At 38.2% G+C, this 21,112-nt stretch overlaps 3 protein-coding genes across 9 annotated transcripts in view; 1 reads left to right on the plus strand and 2 right to left on the minus strand.

The window, feature by feature from the left end:
• Positions 1-21,112, minus strand: part of LOC127681614 (zinc finger protein 665-like) — a 233,961-nt gene that overhangs the window by 128,590 nt on the left and 84,259 nt on the right. Inside the window, exon 1 of one of the 2 annotated variants that reach the window (XM_052178081.1) lies at positions 11,712-11,751. The exons of the other annotated variant lie outside the window; for it this stretch is intronic. The gene's annotated coding sequence lies outside the window, so the exon portion shown is untranslated. Of the gene's footprint in view, positions 1-11,711; positions 11,752-21,112 lie in introns of those variants that run through there. 2 annotated transcript variants of the gene reach the window in all.
• LOC127681600 (oocyte zinc finger protein XlCOF6-like) overlaps positions 1-21,112 on the plus strand; it is a 1,434,619-nt gene that overhangs the window by 72,304 nt on the left and 1,341,203 nt on the right. The window lies entirely within an intron of this gene.
• Positions 1-21,112, minus strand: part of LOC127681615 (oocyte zinc finger protein XlCOF6-like) — a 988,257-nt gene that overhangs the window by 13,766 nt on the left and 953,379 nt on the right. Inside the window, exon 2 of one of the 6 annotated variants that reach the window (XM_052178084.1) lies at positions 11,103-11,163. The exons of the other annotated variants lie outside the window; for them this stretch is intronic. Coding sequence (XP_052034044.1) covers positions 11,103-11,112 — 10 coding nt within the window. The 5' untranslated portion in view covers positions 11,113-11,163. The remainder of the gene's footprint in view (positions 1-11,102; positions 11,164-21,112) is intronic. 6 annotated transcript variants of the gene reach the window in all.

Here is a 21,112-nt window from a genome sequence, read left to right on the forward strand (position 1 = left end):
ACTCGTTATGAGAAAAAAATGTCTATTTCCAATTTACTACTCCTTTCAATATGGCCATGTTTTCTAACTTCCATGCACACCATTGTATGCATTGATCTTGATCCCTTGACATCTACATGAATGCATTAATACGTGAAATATTGCAATTAAAGCCAGAAAAGTCTTTAAATAAAATTCAATTCTGCTAAAATTTTATGCCAGTTCTCCACTTTTCTAATGGTGTGGTAAATCTTCCTGAACATGCATATATATGAATCATGGCATAGTTCCAGGCTGATCTCAGGTTCTCTATCAGTAATGAATACGAATACAATGAGATTGTTGGAGCCTTGCTGTTATGGATTTAATCTCTGGTCATCACTCTTATAGGTTCACATGAGAGAAAGAATGTATGATATGGGTCACCTGGCATATATATCAAAATATATACATACACATATATACACACAAATACATGCATATGCTTATGCATGAATAAAAACAAAAGACTTCATTCTGAATGCTGAGGTATTATTACTAAGGAAAGTTGTCATGACCATGGTATCAGCAAATATTCAGTGCTTTTTATGTGTATCATTGACCTTATATTTCTCTCACATCAACTGATTCTCTTGGCATTTAACAGATATATGAATGGTCTCTTTCAATGCCCCTGCCTCAGAAGTTTAGATTGGGAAAACAAAGATGATGGAGTACCATGGATTGTCCTATAAAATTAATGAGAATTGATGAGGAAAACACTGATTTCCTAGGAACAATAAGCAAGTAAGCTTTCCATGTCATCACTACAGGCCAAGGAATAAGCAAGTGGGCAAATCCAGGCCCTCGGTGTTCCTTCTAACACTGTCTGAGGAATAAACATATGCAGCACCAAATTCACTATTTCCTTTCAAAAAATCCCACTATAAACTTGCACAGAAAATAATGCAGAATACACAAAGAAGGGGAATGTGGTACAGTCATCACACAAAGCTGACTTACCTGGATCCGAAAGCAACTGACCATAGAAATACACACACAGAAAATAACAACAGTACAGGTGCACCAGTGTAAACTGTAAAATGTTTCTCTCTAATAGATGCAGAAAGTAAACTCAACTTGATTTTATTCCAGAGACTCAAAACAGTTTCAACAAGCACAAACCAAACAACACCAAGGCACAAACTATGTACAATCAGTGAGAGAAGGCTCACAACCCTGTCAATATATCTATGAAAGGCCTACAGCAAAATATCACAGTGGATCACTATGAAGGGTCTGAAGAAGGTGAAACAGAAGGAAAATCACTGAGTCTAATGAAGATAATAGTGAACATCCCAAACCTATCACTACACAAGCTGAAGACAGCTGTCATCAATCCACTCTACTCAGAAGACAGACAAGGATGTGCAAAGCCTCCACACTAACTTATCACAGTGCAGTAGTGCTTACAAAGAGAAAGTAAGATTTAGAATATTTTCAATGTTTTCATAAGAATGAGGAAGGCAAGTTTTCTCAAATTACAAGACACATAATTCTTCAATTCAAGAGCTACAAAAATCCCAAAACAATTTTTTTATTCGATGTATTTTTTATTTACATGTCAAAATGATTTCACCTTTTCTGGTCCCCCCACTCCCCGAAAGTCACATAAATCCCCTTCCCTCCCCTTGTTCTCCCATTCACCCCTTCCCACTTCCCTGTTCTGGTTTTGCCCTATACTGCTACACTGAGTCTTTCCAGAACCAGGGGCCACTCCTCCGTTCTTCTTGTACCTCATTTGATGTGTGGATTATGCTTCGGGTATTCCAGTTTTCTAGGTTAATATCCACTTATTAGTGAGTGCATACCATGATTGAGAAATTAGACCCCAGAAAACCAAATAACCCTATTAAAAATGGGGTACAGAGCTAAACAAAGAATTTTCACCGGAAGAACTTCAAATGGCTGAGAAGCATCTTAAAAAATGCTCAACTTCATTAGTCATTAGGGAAATGCAAATCAAAACAAGCTTGAGATTTCACCTTACACCAGTCAGAATGGCTAAGATTAAAAATTTAGGAGACAGCAGGTGTTGGCGAGGATGTGGAGAAAGAGGAACACTCCTCCACTGTTGGTGGGGCTGCAAATTGGTACAACCACTCTGCAAAGCAGTCTGGAGGTTCCTCAGAAAACTGGGCACGTCATTTCCGGAAGATCCGGCTGTACCACTCCTGGGCATATACCTAGAGGATTCCCCAGCATGTAATAAGGATACGTGCTCCACTATGTTCATAGCAGCCCTATTTATAACAGCCAGAAGCTGGAAAGAACCCAGATATCCCTCAACAGAAGAGTGGATGCAAAAAATGTGGTATCTATACACAATGGAGTACTATTCAACCATTAGAAACAATGAATTCATGAAATTCTTAGGTAAATGGATGGAGCTGGAGAACATCATACTAAGTGAGGTAACCCAGCCTCAAAAGATCAATCATGGTATGCCAAAACAATTTTTAATAATTGATAAATCACTAAATAAGTTATAAAAATATAAGAAAAATCATGTGTTTTTATATATTCATAAAGAATAATCTGAGAAGTCAGAAGACAATTCAGTGACTAAACAGATACTGGCTATGTTGGCTTAGCATACAAACTGCTAAACAGGGCTTTGTAGGTTGATGTGTGTAAGGAGTCATAAATGGCTCTGGCTAGATACAGATCCTTGTGCTGTTATACCAACCCATCTGATAATGCATGTATACCAGTGTAGTAGTGAGAAGTAGGTAACAGAAACTTTACTGGTTTGAACAGAGGTCAGCTGACAAAGGAATTACAGACATGACCCTGGAAGCTGATCAAAACTTACTCTAAAGATCACAGGCCCAAAAGTGGAGGTTTTTTTTTTTTTTTGTTTGTTTGTTTGTTTGTTTTTTTTTATTTGGTTTTGTCGAGACAGGGTTTCTCTGTAGAGCCCTGGCTGTCCTGGAACTCACTCTGTAGACCAGGCTGGCCTCAAACTCAGAAATCCACCTGCCTCTGCTTCCCAGAGTGCTAAGATTACAGGCATGCGCCACCACTGCCTGGCCCAAAAGTGAATTCATAACTAACATACTGCTATATGTAGAAATACTAGAAATGCATTTAACTTATTGGTGCTTTCAGCCTAAGTTATACAAACATAGTTTGCTTTATTTATTTGTTTGTTTGTTTGTTTGTTTGTTTCTCGAGACAGGGTTTCTCTGTATAGTCCTGGTTGTCCTGGAACTCAGTCTGTAGACCAGGCTGGCCTCAAACTCAGAAATCCGCCTGCCTCTGCCTCCCAATTGCTGGGAATTGCTGGGATTAAAGGTGTGCGCTACCACTGTCTGGCACAAGCATAGTTTGTAAAAGGAATACTGCCAATTATGAGAGTACTGAGTAAAAAGCAAGCAATGGGGGAATAGGAAAAGCTGTAAAAGATGGAGTAAGTGGAGTTACCATAAAACAAGGAATTATGAATATGATAGTTTGGATACCCAGCCAAAAACCTGTCTCAGAGCATACATGAAACACAAGGATATAATGAAAACCTGAATAGCAAGGGATGGGACAGAGAACGAAGAGACAGTAACTGTGCAAGCACTCTGGGGCACTTCTTGTGCAAAGGACACACTCCTGAAAATGCAAGCACTAAGGGGATTTAGACAGCATAGATTAAAATAAAGTCTAGGATCTTTGTAATATCTAAAATAGCAAAGAAACCAGATAATGCAAAGACAGATGACAAGAATTTCTATAAAACTGAAATTGGAGATGCAGGGAAAAATATAATGATGTCCAAATTTACAACATGTAAAACTTGATGTCCTGGGCATTTGTAGACAGCATCAAGTAGATAATAAAAAGTTGTCATAGGAATACATAAATTTTTAGGGAGTAATGAGGACAGTGTTTTCAAATCATGTCACTTTATGATTCTGGCCTATGACATACAGGCTGAGTATTGTTGTCATTTCTACCATCAACAGATCATAAATTCCTACTCCAGTGACAGTGCTGTGCTTTAAATTCAAAAGTAGTAGATACATAAATTGAATGTGTATCTTGGAATTATTTTGTCTATGTGTACAACAAGGAAAGTACATCTTCAATTTCATCAAGACTGAAAAAGACCTCCTTCTAGAATGGGAAGAATAACCTATGGTTGTACATAAATTCATCATGGAGGCAATATGAACACTAGGACTTCGATTTTAAATCTTGCAACTGACATTTCCTCAAATACACATCTGAATCTGGATACACACAATTCCATACTTGAGGCTTTCAATCAAAGTTTACTATCACTTGGTTCATCACAATCCTTTTAAAGTAGGCGAACTCAAATATCAATGTGTCATGTTCAGATACTGGGACTCTTGAGTACTAGAAGACCATAGCATTCAAATCTCTGAGAGGCTGGGCGTGGTGTCACACGCCTGTAATCCCAGCACTTGGGAGGCAGAGGCAGATGGGTTCAAACCCAGCCTGGTCTACAGAGTGAGTTCCAAGACAGCCAGGACTACACAGAGAAACCCTGTCTTGAAACACCAAAAAAAAAAAAAAAAAAAAAAAAGCCAGGCAGTGGGGGTACATACCTGGAATCCCAGCACTCTGGGAGGCAGAAGCAGGCAGATTTCTGAGTTCGAGGCCAGTCTGGTATACAGAGTGAGTTCCAGGACAGCTAGGGCTATACAGAGAAACCCTGTCTCGAAAAAAAACCACATCCAAAAAACAAACAAACAAACAAACAAAAAGAAAGTCTCTAAGATTGGATTACTGTACTCCAGGATGCATCTCCCTATTGTCAAAAATAAGTGCTGTAACAATGTATATCTCTTCCTAGTTGTCTTGTCCTATCCTTTACAATCAAAAGAGGTGATATTACATTAACATACAGTGGTACTAAATATTTATCCATAGATTAAAATCAGGAGAGCATGGAATAATGTTTTTCAAGAACTGAGAGAAAATAATTGGCAACTATAATATTAATCCAGAAAAGCAGCTACCAGTAGTGACAATGTATAAGGTACATGTGAACTTAGTAATACATTAAGACATGTTTTTCAGTCAAAAACCTACTTAGATAATAAACTGATGAAAAATTGCACAAAAGAAAAAGACATAAATTTTTCATGAGGTCGTAGGAAATAAGACATTTATTGTGAAGAATGAATGAATAAAAGTAGGAAATATTCCTCACATACAGCATAGTGAAGCTCTATCCCACACAAAGAATGGAGAACAATATGAAGCATAATTTGCCACTCACAATGCCAGCAAGCCTTGTAGATTAAAAATCCTAAGGATACAATCTCACAAAGAACAATTTCCTTGAACAATCATTAAAGAAGTTCACAATAAAATTCTTGGTAGAAGTCAGAATAGATGAAACAGATATCTACTTAATGAAGAGTATTAATTTGTGAAGGTTGGTTTTCATTTCAGGAAGAAGAAATTCTGCACATCTAAACTGATTGATTATTATGTAGGGATATTTGAACCTGTTCCGACTTACGGTGTCGTTTGTTCCTTGGCACACAACTTGAATCACTATGGTTGGAAGGCAAGCATGCACTTAGTACTCACTTTAATACCAAACAACAAAAGGACAGTTACTGAGTAGAAGAAGGCACCCCTGTTTGAAAGTGAGGTCTAATTGAATAGCAGAAAATGTGGAATGTCACAGAAAGATCTGACAGAACAGGATATGCACAACTCTCCTCAGTTGAGAGAGGAAAGGGAAGCTACTTAATGGAGAGAAAGACAGTATAGGAGGAAGAGAATAGTAAAGGAAAACAGTAGAGGGCATTAATAGCAGTACAGTGCAGATGAGAGGGTAGAGCAACAGAGAGGGAGAAGGAAACACTTTTACTGGGAGAGTTTTACAAATTCAGATTTAAAAGATAACATGAGCTGTGCAGTGGTGGCACATGCCTTGAGTCCCAGCACATGTTCCACAGCGTGAGTTCCAGGACAGCCAGGGAAAAATGGAGAACGTTTGTCTGGGAAAACAAAAAGAAAAAAAATAAAAAACAAGAAAAGAGAACATGCTAGGCATAGGTAAAGACAGAATGAGAAAGAGATAGACAAGATCCCACAGAGTTAAAAAAAAAAATTGCTACAGTTAATTTAAGGCCAAGCAGAGCATTTCAGTGTCTCAGAGCAAAACCAGATTGAATAAGGCCTCTGGCAGAGGAATATGAGCTGGAATGAAAGGTACTTTTATAGCCCTGTGGAAAATCTGAAACTGCCTAGTAAAAAAAGCTTTCCAGAATGTAAGTAGAGAAGAAATATACCTCAGCATAGTAAGGAAAAGAGTCTCCACCAAACAGTACAGAAAAGGTCAACAGTAATTATTCCACTCTAATCAGGACTAATTCAATACAGTGCATCAGTGAGAGCACAATTCAAGGAATAAATATCGGGGGCTGGAGAGATGGCTCAGCGGTAAATGGAAATTGAAATTTTCCAGAATCATTAATCAGATAGCATCTGGAAAAACCAAATTCATTTGCTATTTCTACTAACAGGTGAGCCGCACCCCACCCCTTGTTCAATCCTCCTAACAAACCTGCATCCTTTCTTAGAGTTTCCTTGGCTTTTACCATCCAGGGCTCTTAGTTCTGATTTATAGTTATGCAGATTTGGCTGAGCATATAGAAACCTGAAAATGGGAAATTGTTCAGAAAGAACCTGGAACTTTTCACAGTACAAAAATAAAAGATGCCAACACCAGGCAAAAGAATAAACATGAAGGAAAGAGATGATATCATGAAAAATGTCTCTTTTCATCTACGGATTTCAGTTTACCCTATGAGATCAGTCAAACTGTTAACACCCAGAGTCCTTTTCCCAGCAACATGGAGGAGGAACAAGGAAGAGTGTAAGAAAAGTATTGGGACACATGGACTCCAGACTGTTGAACTTCAACAAGAATTCTCTGGGAAAAAAAGCCCGGAGTGCAGGGGTCTAAGCATTCCCACACCTGCAAGAAGTCCACATTGCGGAACTCAACAAACCATGAATGTGCAAGGGCAGAGTGCTTTTCATAAACCAAGGAGATATTTTGCCAGAGAATTCCTCGAGCTTTATTAAGGCTTTTGCAAATAAAGCCCTCCTGGTATACAAACTCCAGATATGGCCAAGGATCTACAAGATTATTTTAGAAAAATATTTTGGTAACCATAAAATCAATTAAAATATCACCATAAACACAATTCACAAGATCTTAAACTTCCTGATAATGGTAAGATATCCACAACACAATTGTGAGAGTGGCGGCAGAAAATGCACCCCTGCTCCACACCCCTGCTCCGCTCCTGCCCCTTTCCCAGCCCAACAGCTCCTCTGACCTGGCAGGGGACGGGACGCGCTGCTGAATGTCCTAGGAGGCCAGCACAGCAACTGCAGCTTAAGGAAGTTTTCAGGCTCCGCAAATACTAGGCACTCGTCTCCATCCATGACTTGCTGATAAATTGTCCTTGGCACTAACCACAAACAATATATGTATCCTATAAGGAGGGCAATTTATATGATATCCAAGATAAGGAATTGAAAACCAAGAGTCACGTACAGAACTTTATTAGGCCATTGTTATTTATATTTCTTCTTTGGGTCCTGGTCATCTTCTTTAGCATGTTCACTTGGTGATCTGTATTATTTCTGCAGTGTATAGAATGGATGCTGATCATCTGTGTGGTCCATTGTTTATTTAAATACCACTCTGTTAACACTCATATTTTCAAGTAAGGGTGTTTGTGAAGGGTGGTGTGTGGTGGTTCTTGGCTTTGTTTCTCAGATTTTCACAAAATCCCTAGAGGTGATGCTTGTTATCCAGCCTGATATGGATGTCAGCCATTAGGCAAGGCTACAGGTGAACTCTTTATTTATATGAGGCAGCCTCCTGAGTACAAGTCCACTGGTAGAAGATGTATCCCTAATAGTTCCTGTTTTTGCAACACATTTAACAATGTTAAAATGCTTAATAGAAGAGAATATCAAATACATTAAATACCTCATCTATCAGAGATGTAATGAAGTAGAACAATCAGCAATCAACTGCATATCTCACAATAAAGTTCAATTGCTTTGGCTGTGTGAATAGTATTTGATAATTCATGTTTCTTCATGTTCCCATTAGTTATTGTTTGATAGTACATCTTCAAATAGTGACTTCTAAGGGAATTATCTGGACACAGTAGATACTGTAACAGGAATAAAATTAATTTAAATAGAAACATTCTGGTGTGTGTCGGTGCGTGAGTGCATGTGCGTGTGATATTATTACAGTGATTTAGGCCATGACTGATATGTGCAGATTGGAAGTTCAATTGCTATGGCTGTGTGAATATTGTTTGATAATTCATGTTACTTCAAGATCCTATTAGTTATTTTTGACACTGCATCTTCAAATAGTGACTTTATTTTTTCCCCCAGAGACAGGGTTTCTCCATGTAGCCCTGGCTGTCCTCACTCTGTGAGGCTGGGCTCGAACTCAAGAAATCCACCTGCCTCTGCCTCCCAAGGGCAGGGATTAAAGGCATGTGGCACCACTGCCCTCAAATAGTGACTTCTAAGGAAATTATCTAGAGATACTAGATAACTGCAACAGGAATAAAATTAATTTAAATGGAAACATTTCTGGTGTGTGTTGGTGTGTGAGTGCGTGCCTGTGTGTAGTTGGACTTTTTAAAAAATATTTATTTATTTACTTTATGTATATGAGTACACTATAGCTGTCTTCAGACACACCAGAAGAGGGCACCACATCTCATTAAAGATGGTTTTGAGCCATCAGGAGGTTGCTGGGAATTGAACTCATAACTTCTGAAAGAGCACTCAGTGTTCATAACCACTGAGCCATCTCTCCAGCACCTGGACATTTTTTATATGTTTACAAGGTCAGGTTTCTAGCTGTGCAGCCTACAGACATTTCACACTGAGCCTTCTCACAGATGCTCAAAAAGAGGACAGGCATTACATCAATAAAATGTTGTCTTCTTTCTCATTGTAAGCATATTGTCATTTCAAGATGCACTAAAAATACAATTTGAATAATAAATACTATTTGCAAATAAAAATTATATAGTGCTATTGCTTTTTCCAAATGTGGTAGTTTATACTTAGGACTAAACAGTTGTCCCATTCTCAGATAAACAAATAAATGGCAGAGAATTGTCTCAGTGGCTAGAGATTGTTGATGCTGACCGTGATGACCTCAGTTCAGTGTCTGTGAGACCCATATTACTCCTACAAACTTCTCCCTTATATTGACACTTGGGATGTGGCATGTGCATGCTCACACTCCAGCACATCCATAAATATTTTTGAACCCAAATAAGGCCAAATGAGATCACTTGAAACAAAACACGCCATGGGGGCAGCACAGCTCAATGCAGATGATTTTGCGCCATCAAGTGGGTAACTGCTTAGTTTAGCTTCTACAGAGTACTTGTTTCTGGGAGGACCCCACTTGAGCTGCCTGATGGGGAAAATTGGTCCTCTGGACACTCATGGTTCCTGGCAGCTCAAGTCATTTCTCCAGTATTTGCATTGAAGAGCAAATTTAGGGTAAACTTATCTGGCTATGGGACTCAATATGTTAATTATGATTTTTGCCAGAAAACCAAAACCACAACGAGGACCATATATAAAGTAATGGTTTATTATATATTAAATGCAGACCAAGGAATGGACCTTCATGAGGAAAATTCCCCCAGGACTTGCCACTTGGAAGGGGCCAGTCACACATTCCAGTGGCTTATAAAAAATGAATTAGGTCACCATATTTTTCCATTAGGCTTCTTTATTTCCACAGAACTACAAATCCCAAAATTCCAAGGCCTAACCTGGCTCCTGGGTGAGCCATACAAGTTAATTTGGGGAATTACATATACACCCTCTCCACCTTGACTTCAGGAAGAAGAAGGAGAAGTGCCTACTGAGTGCTGTGAGGGGAACTCAGGAAAGCTCAGAAGAAACAGGAAACACATTGAATCCAGGGAGACTGCCCACTGTAGGGAGGATCACCCAAGTTTGAAAGTGATGTTTACTTTAATGGCAGATTCAGTAATAAATCAGAGAGAGATTTTAGACAATTAGATATACTCAGTTGTCCAAAAAAGACAGAGGAAAGGGACGTTAATTCAAAGAGAACAGTACAGAGAAAGGGCCAGGTTCCCAGAAGAGGTTTTCAGAGACAGGTTGAAGTGAGGACAAGTTGGCACAGGTGAAGACAGAACAAGCCAGAGAATGATAAGGAGGGAGAAGATTGGAACATATTACCAGAGTTAGCATGAGGCCAAGCAGACCAATGGAAGGGAAGCTTAGAGAAGTCAGATTGAATGTCTTCATGGAGAGGAGTTGGAGCCTAAGAAGCTGAGTTGAATCAGCCAGGGAGAATAACCTGCTAGGGCAATGGTGTCAGGAAGAAAATGAGTCTGGCAATATCTTTATTATGTAAATATCCCATCTGCCTAAGTGTCTAGACTTGCAGATTCCAGTCCATATTTAAACTGTTCAAAGAATAACCTGGGGCCTAAACCTAAAAGAGACTTGAGGGTTACAGCATATGTTGAATGACAAATTTATGCTAGCTGACTACTCTGATAATTAGGGCTTGAGAAAATGTCCTCCCAGCAGCCCTTCTTAACATGATGCCATTTTGGGTACCTGGTTATTTTTATTGATCATTTAACCTCCTGGATTCTTGGTCTGGCTCTGCCTCCTCCTTCTCCTCATATGGCCTGGGGTCATGTCCATTATGGACTGCCCTGTGTTAGGTTATACTATGCTCTCTCTTTTATCAATGAGAAACAGTCTACTTCATCATACCTAGGAGGAGCCATATATGGTTTCCTTTTTTTTGTTTTGTTTTGTTTTGTTTTTTCCAGACAGGGTTTCTCTGTATAGCCCTGGCTATCCTGGAACTCACTCGGCAGACCAGGTTGGCTGCGAACTTAGAAATCTGCCTGCCTCTGCCACTCAAGTGCTGGAATTAAGGGCATGTGCGACCACTGCCTGGCACATTCTTTCTTTTTTATTTCATGTTTTCATTCACTTCCCACAGTTCTTTCAAATTCATGGCCACTTTTTGCTTTAGTTGTTGTTACCATTTGACATTGACTGAAGGTTGCCTGCAGGACTTGTCTTGCTGCGGCTTGCAAATCACCTCTGAAAAAATACAAAGAGGGGATTCTCTTAATTATATTGGATACATAATAAGTTGGCAGAATGTTATGCCACAAAAGGTGCAAATTAGGAGAAATCAATTAATGACTCTTAACGATTTTCAGAAGTTGCTGGGACACATTAACTGTCTTTGGATTGGGATTGGCTTGGCCACTCAAGAGCTAAGCAATTTATTTCAAACCTACAAGGTGATAAAGATTTAAATAGCCAAGAAACTTATCAGCCTAGGATGAGAAGGACTTAACTCTGGAAGAAAGGTAATTTCAGGATACACGTCGAGACAGTATTAATTCACTGATGGCTTGCATCACAGTTATCTTACCTTCTACTCACCCCCTATAGAGGAAATGCAGAGGGAAGATTATATATTAGAATGGATATTTTTATCAAATAAACAGAGTAAGAAAAGCCTACATAAAGAAGGTCTCTGAATTGATACTAAAAAGAAAAACAATTAGTTGGAATGTGTCCAGATGCAATTGTGGTACCTTTTGCTAATGCCCCTTTCCCGGCCCAACAGCCCGTCTGACCTGGCAGGGGACAGGACGAGCTGCTGAATGTCCTAGGAGGTGAGCACAGCAACTGCAGCTTAAGCAAGTTTTCAGGTTCCACAAATACTAGGCATTAGTTTCCATCCAAAGCTTGCTGACTATGAGGTAGCCAAGATGCCAAGATCATGTTTTTCACCTCCAGTCTTGGTGAGTACAGACTCCCCTCTCTCCTATTCCAGAACATTAGATGTCAGTTCTTGTTTTTGTTGGTTGTGAGTGTCACCAGGGATGACATAAGCTCATCAAGACGCCGAACCTTCATTTTCTGGCCGAGCAGAAGAGTTCAGCCCTCTTGGAAGAAAAATGACAGCCAGTTGGCACACTCTTTTTACTTTATTCAAACATTACACAGGGATAACTAGGGGCGAACACAGATTCCAAATACAAAGGTTATATTCTCCTTTCTGCTCAAGGGAGCAGGCAGCACACACAAATCTCAGTCCCTTGATTATGGTCAGCCATGATCAAAAGCAGAAGCTCCAGGTTTGCCAGGAATGTTGCAGGAACAAGTTTTGTACAACTGCAATCTCTAAGGTAGCACCAAGAACTGTAATCTCTAAGGTTGCACCAAGAACAGAAGTTCCAGAGTGACAAAATTTCCTCAAGATTCATACAATCTTAAAATAATTTGTCTTTACTGATAAACCAAAACATAGCTACAACTTCCCTGAAACATTTCACTCAAAGCAAAAAACAAAGGCTTTCTGATGTTTCATTTAATGCCATGAATACATGTTTTATTTTCTGCATCACTATATAGAAATACATCATAGAATTCATACTAGTGAGAAACTCTACTGAAGGAAAAAATGTTTTTCATTTTTCTGTCACCATACATTACTAAAACCAGTCGTTCCATTCTAAAAAGAATCTGAACAACTGTGAGGAATGTGGAACACTCCAATTTGATGATACATTTAATAAGCTATTTAAAGATATAAGAAGATATCACTTGGTTTTATGCATCCCTAAGGAATAATCTGAGAAGTCAGAAGATTGCTCAGTGTCAAAAATGGTCTTGGATATGCCAGTGTAGCATACAGACTGATAAATGGGTTCTGTAGGCAACTGGGTATAAGGAGTCATCAAAAGGCTCTCCGTAGATGCTAAAATACCAACCTGTTTAGCAATGTATGTCTACCAGTGCACCGATGTTTTACATGCTCCCACGAGAAAGTCACCATGAACACTACAGCTTCTGCTTTAAAACTTGGAACTGGGTGGTGGCGCATGCCTGTAATCCCAGCACTCTGGGAGGCAGAGGCAGGCGGATTTCTGAGTTCGAGGCCAGCCTGGTCTACAGAGTGAGTTCCAGGACAGCCAGGGCTATACAGAGAAACCCTGTCTTGAAAAAAAAAATCCAACCCCCTCCCCAAAAAAATACAAAACAAAAAAAATTGAACTGACATTTCCTGAAATACACACCTATTTCCAAATAGACATAATTCTGTACATTTGAACCTCCCAATTAAAGTTTATTGTCACTTGTTACATCAAATCTTTTTATAGTAAACAAAATTCAAATAGCTATATGTAGTAGTCAGACATTGGGACTCTTGATTAGTACAAGGCCATAGCATTCAGTCTAGTATTCCTGAGGAGTGTCGTTAAAAGATTGGTTCTCTCAACTCCCAGATGTAGCCAGCTATTCACACATCTACGTCCTATAACAATGTGTAACTCAATTTCATTTGTCTTGTTTCTATCCCTTACCATCAAAAGAGGCTACATTATAATACCATACAGTAGTAATAATTACTTACCCATTGATTAAAATCAGGAGAGTATGAAATGATGTTTTTCAAATCCAACTCGCAATTCTAGTATTACTTCCAGAAAAAGTGGATACTATTATTGCCAGTGTTTAATGTACATCTGAATGTAGTAAATCATTAAGACATGTTTCTAAGTCAAGAAACAATTTAGATAATAAACTGACAAAAATATACACAAAAGAATCAGGTGTTTATTTTCCAAAGGGCAAGAGCAAACTTAGATAATAACCTGATAAAAATATGCACAAAAGAATCAGATATGAATTTTCCATGAGGGAACTGGGAATAGGACAGTAAATGAATGTAAAAGAACTCATGCACAACACAGGAAAGCTCTATCCCACATAAGGAATGGAGAATAATGTGAAACATAATATACTACCCACAATCCAGCAAAATCTTCTAGATTAAAAATCCTAAGGAATAATAAGTCAGAAAGACCATTATTTTACACAACAATCTTCCAAAAGTTTCCGTATAAAATCCATAGTATAAGTCAGATGAAATGAAACAGATATCTATATAATGAAGAGTATGATTTGTAAATCTTGATTTTCAGTTCAGGAAGAAGAAACTGTGCTAAAAGCGACAGCATAGCAAGACAAAAGTTCACATTCCTCTCAATTGTACTTAATACATTTCTCATCTACCTACAGGGGAAGGAGTGAGGGTTACTGGTTAGGAGCACTGTATCTTCTTCCAGATAACTGGAGTTCCATAACAACACACAAATGGTAGCTCTCGTGCCAGAGCATCTTATGCCTTCTTCCGGACTCTGCAGACCCTACACATGTGTGATTCACCAAAATACATGCAGAATAAACACAGTCATGAAAGACTGAGAAAAGAGTAAAGACAAAAACAAAACCTACAGATATTTAAAAAACGAAGAAAACAGATAAAATAGGAAAGGAAGATATTTAACTTAACCTTTACTATAATTCTCTCAGTGCATAAATGAACAAAATACACAACAATCCTTTGTTCTTGGGAAATTCCTTAGGGCTGATGAGATGGCTTAGTGGGTAAGAGGACTGACTGTTCTCCCAAAGGTACTGAGTTCAAATCCCAGCGACCACATAGTGGATCACAACCATCCATAATGAGATCTGACACCCTCTTCGGGTGTGTCTAAAGACAGCTACAGTGTACTTACATATAATAATAAATAAATCTTTAAAAAAAAAGAAAACACTGTAATATGAGTGTGTGTGTGTGTGTGTGTGTGTGTGTGTGTATGAATGATACTATACGGAAGGGTACTTGATTTGGATTTCTAACATTCCATTGTTCTCAGCAGACAGAGAAAAAAAATGAGAAGTCTAGAAACAATTTCCTAAAGGTCATGCAATTAACACTGATAATCAGGTAGCATTTTAGCTTGGATAACATGAGTCAAACTTCTAATCAAATATCTCTCAAAAGTCAGGGGCATGGAGAAACTTTAAATTCATGGTGAAAATAGTGTAGCCAACTCAGTTTCTGAATTGATCATGAACAACAGTGAAAGGAGGCTAACAACTTCTTAAAGGACACACATGAAAAAGATAGCTTTCCTGAAATGTTCTCTATACTTTCAGATTTTCACTGTAATCTATCAGACATGAAGCTCATTCACACCCAGCCTACACATATGCATATAGGTTGATAAATTATCCTGGTGATGCATACAGAAGATGGGCATAGAGACTCAGGGTTTTAATCCTCGCATGTTGGAGGCAGGTGGAGATCAGAAAGATCAGGAAGAACCTTCTGATGGAGATCAGGAGGATCACGAAGAACCTTTCTCAAGAGAGGATCTTTTTAAGTCCCTCAAGAGAGCATGAGGAGTCCACAAAGCCAACCCACAATGTCTGTGCTTAAGGTTTTGTTTCATCTCTAACTCTGCCCAGGGTAGAAAATTCCCCTAACCAATTTTATATTGCACACCTGACCTAGCCTTCCCTCTCAGTCTCAGGAAGATTTCCACATAGCTGTCAGGATGCTCTACATCTGATCTACACCACACACATGTGTGCTACCTGCCTAGGACAGAGCTGAATCTAGTAGGAAGTTCTGCTCCTGCCTATCCGCCTAGATTCTCAAAGCTTAAGTATAACATCGCATATGGAAATCCCTGCCACTTAACCTAATGCCACACAGCAAAAGAAAATTGAGAGGCTAGAACTAAAGCAATTTGACAATGTTGATAGAATTTCCTTACCTCAAATCACTAATGCAATACCAATGTTCATGATGAAATAAATTATGAAACAAACTCAAGAGATGAACTCAAAATATAATCTGAAAACTGTTCAATGAGATCAAATGACATAAAAAAGAAATAAGTACAGGAACTCAAAGAAGGCAGAAACAAATGAATGAAAGACCGGAGAACTCCTACAAGTGGCTAAGGGAATAATTATGATAATGCAGGATTTGAACACTGTATCCAGAGATATAAAAATCTAAGGAGTGCTCAATCTGAGATGGAACAAGAAATGAACTCTGGAAGCCTGATGGTAACTCAATGAAAGGGCAAAGTTATGAAGATACAGCATGCAGGTAAAATAAAATAAAAAATCAGTCTTTCAATGCAAGCTGAAGGAGCTGGCTCAGTCAAGAAAGTCACAGGTGGCACAACTGAACAAAACACTTGTTCCATGCCAGCAGAAAGAGTAAAAGATAAAGTTTAATTCAAGCCTGATACAGTGGGATAGGGCTTTCTTCCTGGCTGTTAGGGGCCTCAGGCAGGCAGATTTATGTGACCTAAAAGCCATTCTGGTCTCGGTATCAGGATATGGGAAAGTCAGGCCTATAGGGTGAGTTTCTGTTATACAAAAATGCGAACAGGAATATCATACAAGATATTAAAGCTATATTTTCTACATTGATACCAAAATCAGTTAAAATGTACAAGGATATTAGAGGACTTATTATATAGGTATGAATGAATAAGTCTTGTATTGGTTCATACTTTTAATCTTGGATCCTCTGTTGGTTACGATGTTTCGAGAAATTTTATTATTGAAACATTACTAAATGTTCAACACTGGGGGTAGACTCTGAGAGAAAAGAGTAGACCCAAGCCATCTTAGTTGTCTCATCCTCTTTAGTGACTGGGTTGAGGATGTGATCAGTTAGTCACCTTTCTATTTCAACATCACGGCTATTTGCTATCAGTACTCGCTGTCATGGTGGATGGTGTTTTATGAAACCATCAACAAAAACCAAATACAGTAAATCATATTCTGATTGGATTTTAGGTTCCCTCCCATAGAATTCATGTCATACTCTGAAGCCTAATCAAGAACAGAAACTACGTCAGTACATGAGAACGATGAGGCCACGTGAAGAAATGATAACATCTAAATTTACCATAATCTATATTGTGTCATTGCCTCTAAAATTGTAATGTATATATTTGAGTTCTAGATATAAAAATATATCTTTAAGAACACTTCTTTTTTTTTTTTTTTTTTTTTTTTTTTGGTTTTTTGAGACAGGGTTTCTCTGTGTAGCCCTGGCTGTCCTGGAACTCACTCTGTAGACCAGGCTGGCCTCGAACACAGAAATCTGCCTGCCTCTGCCTCCCAAGTGCTGGGATTAAAGGCGTGTGCAACCACGCCTGGCAAGAACACTTTTTTTGATGACAAGAATAATACCAATGTTAAATCTCAGATAGTAAATTGTTGGTGAGTAAAACTGTGCTTCCAAATTCTACAATTGTCAGTTTTGCTCAAATATGAACCATGTATCTATCTTGTCAGAAGTTGGGTGCAAACAAGCTGACTCTAGACTAAAATACTCAGTTGGGATTGTAAGGCCTATATAAAATGATTTATTCTTTCTAGAACAAAGAAATAGAACATGGAAAAGCAAACACAAGAATGACTAAAAAGAAATAGTTTTCTTTCTATTGCAGCATTTAGGAAGTGTAAAATCAGTGTATGCAGCAAAAGTACAAACAAATCATAGAATCAAATAACTTCTGATGTGATTTCATAAGAATATTTTCATGAAAAAAGTTAAATGTTTATTTAAAGAAAAATTTGAGGCTATTTAATGAAATAAATAAACAGATAGCATTAGCCGGGCATTGGTGGTGCACGCCTTTAATCTCAGCACTTGGGAGGCAGAGGCAGGTGGATTTTGAGTTCAAGGCCAGCCTGGTATACAGAGTGAGATCCAGGATAGCCAGGGCTACACAAAAAAACCAAATCCAAAAAACAAACAAACAAAAAGAAAGTCTCTGAGATTGGATTACTGTACTCCAGGATGCATCTCCCTATTGTCAAAAATAAGTGCTGTAACAATGTATATCTCTTCCTGGTTGTCTTGTCCTATCCCTTACAATCAAAAGAGGTGATATTAGATTAATATACAATAGTACTAAATATTTATCCATAGATTAAAATCAGGAGAGAATGGAATAACGTTTTTCAGAAACTGAGTGAAAATAACTGGCAACTAAAATATCAATCCAGAAAAGTAGCTACTAGTATTGACAGTGTATAAGGTGCATGTGAACCTAGTAATACATTGACATGCTTTTCAGTCAAAAACCTACTTAGATAATAAACTGATGAAAATTTGCACAAAAGAATAAGACATAAATTAGACATATAAACATCATTAAAATTAAGTAACATTTTCTATCTACTATGTGACAAAACCAATGCAAGTAACAATTTTATAAATTACGTAGTGGTTTTCACTTCAGAATTCTTAGACATACATGTAGAAATAAATGTCTTATATGAAAACAAAGTGATAAAGTAGAATGATTTTTATAATGAAAATGCTCATATTAAGATGTATAAGAATCCTTCTAGTATAGGAAGGCTACTGATTTGTGTTAAATTGCTGAAGTTGTTTAACAGATGTAGGAGTTCTCTGGTGGAGTACTTTTGGTGCCTCTTAAGTATACAATCTTATCATCTGCAAATAGTAATAGTTTGGCTTCTTTTTAATTTGTATTCCTTTGACCTCCTTTTGTTGTCTAATTGCTCTAGCTAGAACTTAAAGTACTATATTGAATAGATATAGAGAGAAGGGACAGCCTTGTCCAGTCCCTGGATTTAGTGTAGTTTCTCTCCTTTTAGTTTGATGTTGTCTACTTGTTTTCTGTATATTGATTGTATTTACTATGATTAGGTATGGACCTTGAATTCCTGACATTTCCAGGACTTTTGAAGGGATGCTAAATTTTGTCAAATGCTTTTTCAGCATCAATGAAATGTCCATGTGGTTTTTTTCCTATGAGTTTGTTTATGTAGTGGGTTACATTGATGGATTTCCATATATTGGACCATCCATCCCTGCATCCCTGAGATGAAGCCTACTTGATCATGGTGAATAACTGTTTTGATGTGTTCTTGGATTCAGTTGGCAAGAATTTTTTTTGAGTATTTTTGCATTGATATTCATAAGAGAAATTGATCTGAAGTCCTCTTTCTTTGTTGGATCTTTGTTCATAGCAGCCTTATTTATAATAGCCAGAAGCTGGAAACAACCCAGATGTCCCTCAAGAGAGGAATGGATATAGAAACTGTGTGGTCCATTTACACAATGGAATACTATTCAGCTATTAAAAACAATAATTCATGAAACTTCTTAGGCAAATAGATGGAACTAGAAAATACCATCTGAGTGAGGTAACCCAATCACAAAAGAACACACATGGCATGCACTCACTGATAAGTGGATGTTAGCCCAGAAGCTTGGATACCCAAGATACAATTCACAGACCAATTGAAGATCAACACGAAGGAAGAACAAAGTATGGATACTTTGGTCCTTCTGAGAAGGGGGAACAAAACAGCCATGGGAGGTGATACATAGACAACGTGTGGAACAGAGACTAAAGGAAAGACCATCCAGAGACTGCTGCACCTGGGATCCACACCATATACTGTCGCCATACTCAGACACTAATGTGGATTCCAACAAGCACTTGCTGACAGGAGCCTAATGTAGCTGTGTCCTGAGAGGCTCTGTCAGTGTCCAACAAATACAGAAGTGGGTGTTCCCAGCCAACCACTGGACTGACCACAAGGCCCCCAAAGGAGGAGCTAGAGAAAGGACATAAGGAGTCTACAGAGAGGACAGCCTCATAGGAGGAACAACATTATGAACCAACCAGTATCCCTAGAGCTCCCAGGGACTAAACTACCAACCAAATAGTACACATGAAAGGACCCATGGCTGCAGCTGCATGGTAGCAGAGGATGGCCTTGTTGGACATCAAAGGGAGGAGAGGCACTTGGTCCTGAGAAGCTCGATGCCCTAGGATAGGGGAATGCCAGGACAGGGAAGAGTGAGTGTGTGAGTTGGCGAGCACGGGGGAATGGAAGGGGGAAGAGAGAGGGTGTCTTCTGAGGGGAAACCAGAAAGGGGATAACCTTTGAAATGTAAATAAAGCAAATACCTAATAAAACAGAATGAAAGGATAAAATAACATTTAAAAAGCAAAATAAAATTGACTACAAACTCTAAAATAAACAAGATGTATAAGACTCATTCTAACTCTTCATTATTTATGGATACATTATTATTCATGAATCTAAAACTTGCACAACTAAAAAATCTGAAATTATTGTCTTCAGCAATTTTCTTTTCTTTATTATTTGAGCTGTTTGATCTAGCATTATAGAGTATACAGATTACCATCTATGATTCTTTGACATGATCACTATTCTTTTCTTTATTATTTGAGCTCATCCATCTAATGTCCTTAAAGGTAACACAGATAAGTATCATTTAGAATTCTTCCATTATTTTTCATTAAACAGAGCTCAAGATTATATTCAGGCTCTATCGTGAAAATGTACCAGAAATGTAACCCATGAGATGAAGAGATGACTCAGGGGTAAAGGGCATTTCATATTCCTGAAAGGAAACACAGTCTAATTCTGTCTACACAGCGATAGTGACAAAAACAGCATGGTATTGATACAGAGACAGACAGGTTGATCAATGAAATAGAATTGAAGACCCAGAAATAAAATCACACACTTATGCACACTTGATTTTTGACAAAGAAACAAAAAATATACAATGGAAAAAAGAAAGCATCTTCAATAAATGTTGCTGGTCTAACTGGTTGTCTGTATGTAGAAAAATGAGAATAGATCCGTATTTGTCACCCTGCACAAAGCCCAAGTCCAAGAACAGGGGGAAATTTCCTAAACAGAACTCCAATGGCTCATGTTCTAAAATCAATAATTGATACAGGGGACCTCATAAAACTGGAAAGCTTCTGTAAGACAAAGGACATAGTAAGAAATCAACAACCTACAAATTGGGAAACAACCTTCACTAACCCCACAACTGATAGAGGGCTAATATATATAAACTGAAGAAGCTAACCACCAAAACCCCAAACAACCCAATGATAAAAATGAAGTGTAGAACTAAACTGAGAATTCACAACATTGGAATCAACAATGGTGGAGAAGCACTTAAAACTGATAATAGAAATGCATGTCAAAATGACCCTGAGATTCTTCCTTACACCAATCAGAATGGCTAAGATCAAACCATCAGGTGACAATACATGTTGGTAAGGATGTGCAGAAGGGGGAACTCTGATCCATTGCTGATGGGATTGCAAACTGGTAAAAC

Source organism: Apodemus sylvaticus, chromosome 3, assembly GCF_947179515.1.
Source record: "Apodemus sylvaticus chromosome 3, mApoSyl1.1, whole genome shotgun sequence".
Classification (NCBI taxonomy): domain Eukaryota; kingdom Metazoa; phylum Chordata; class Mammalia; order Rodentia; family Muridae; genus Apodemus; species Apodemus sylvaticus.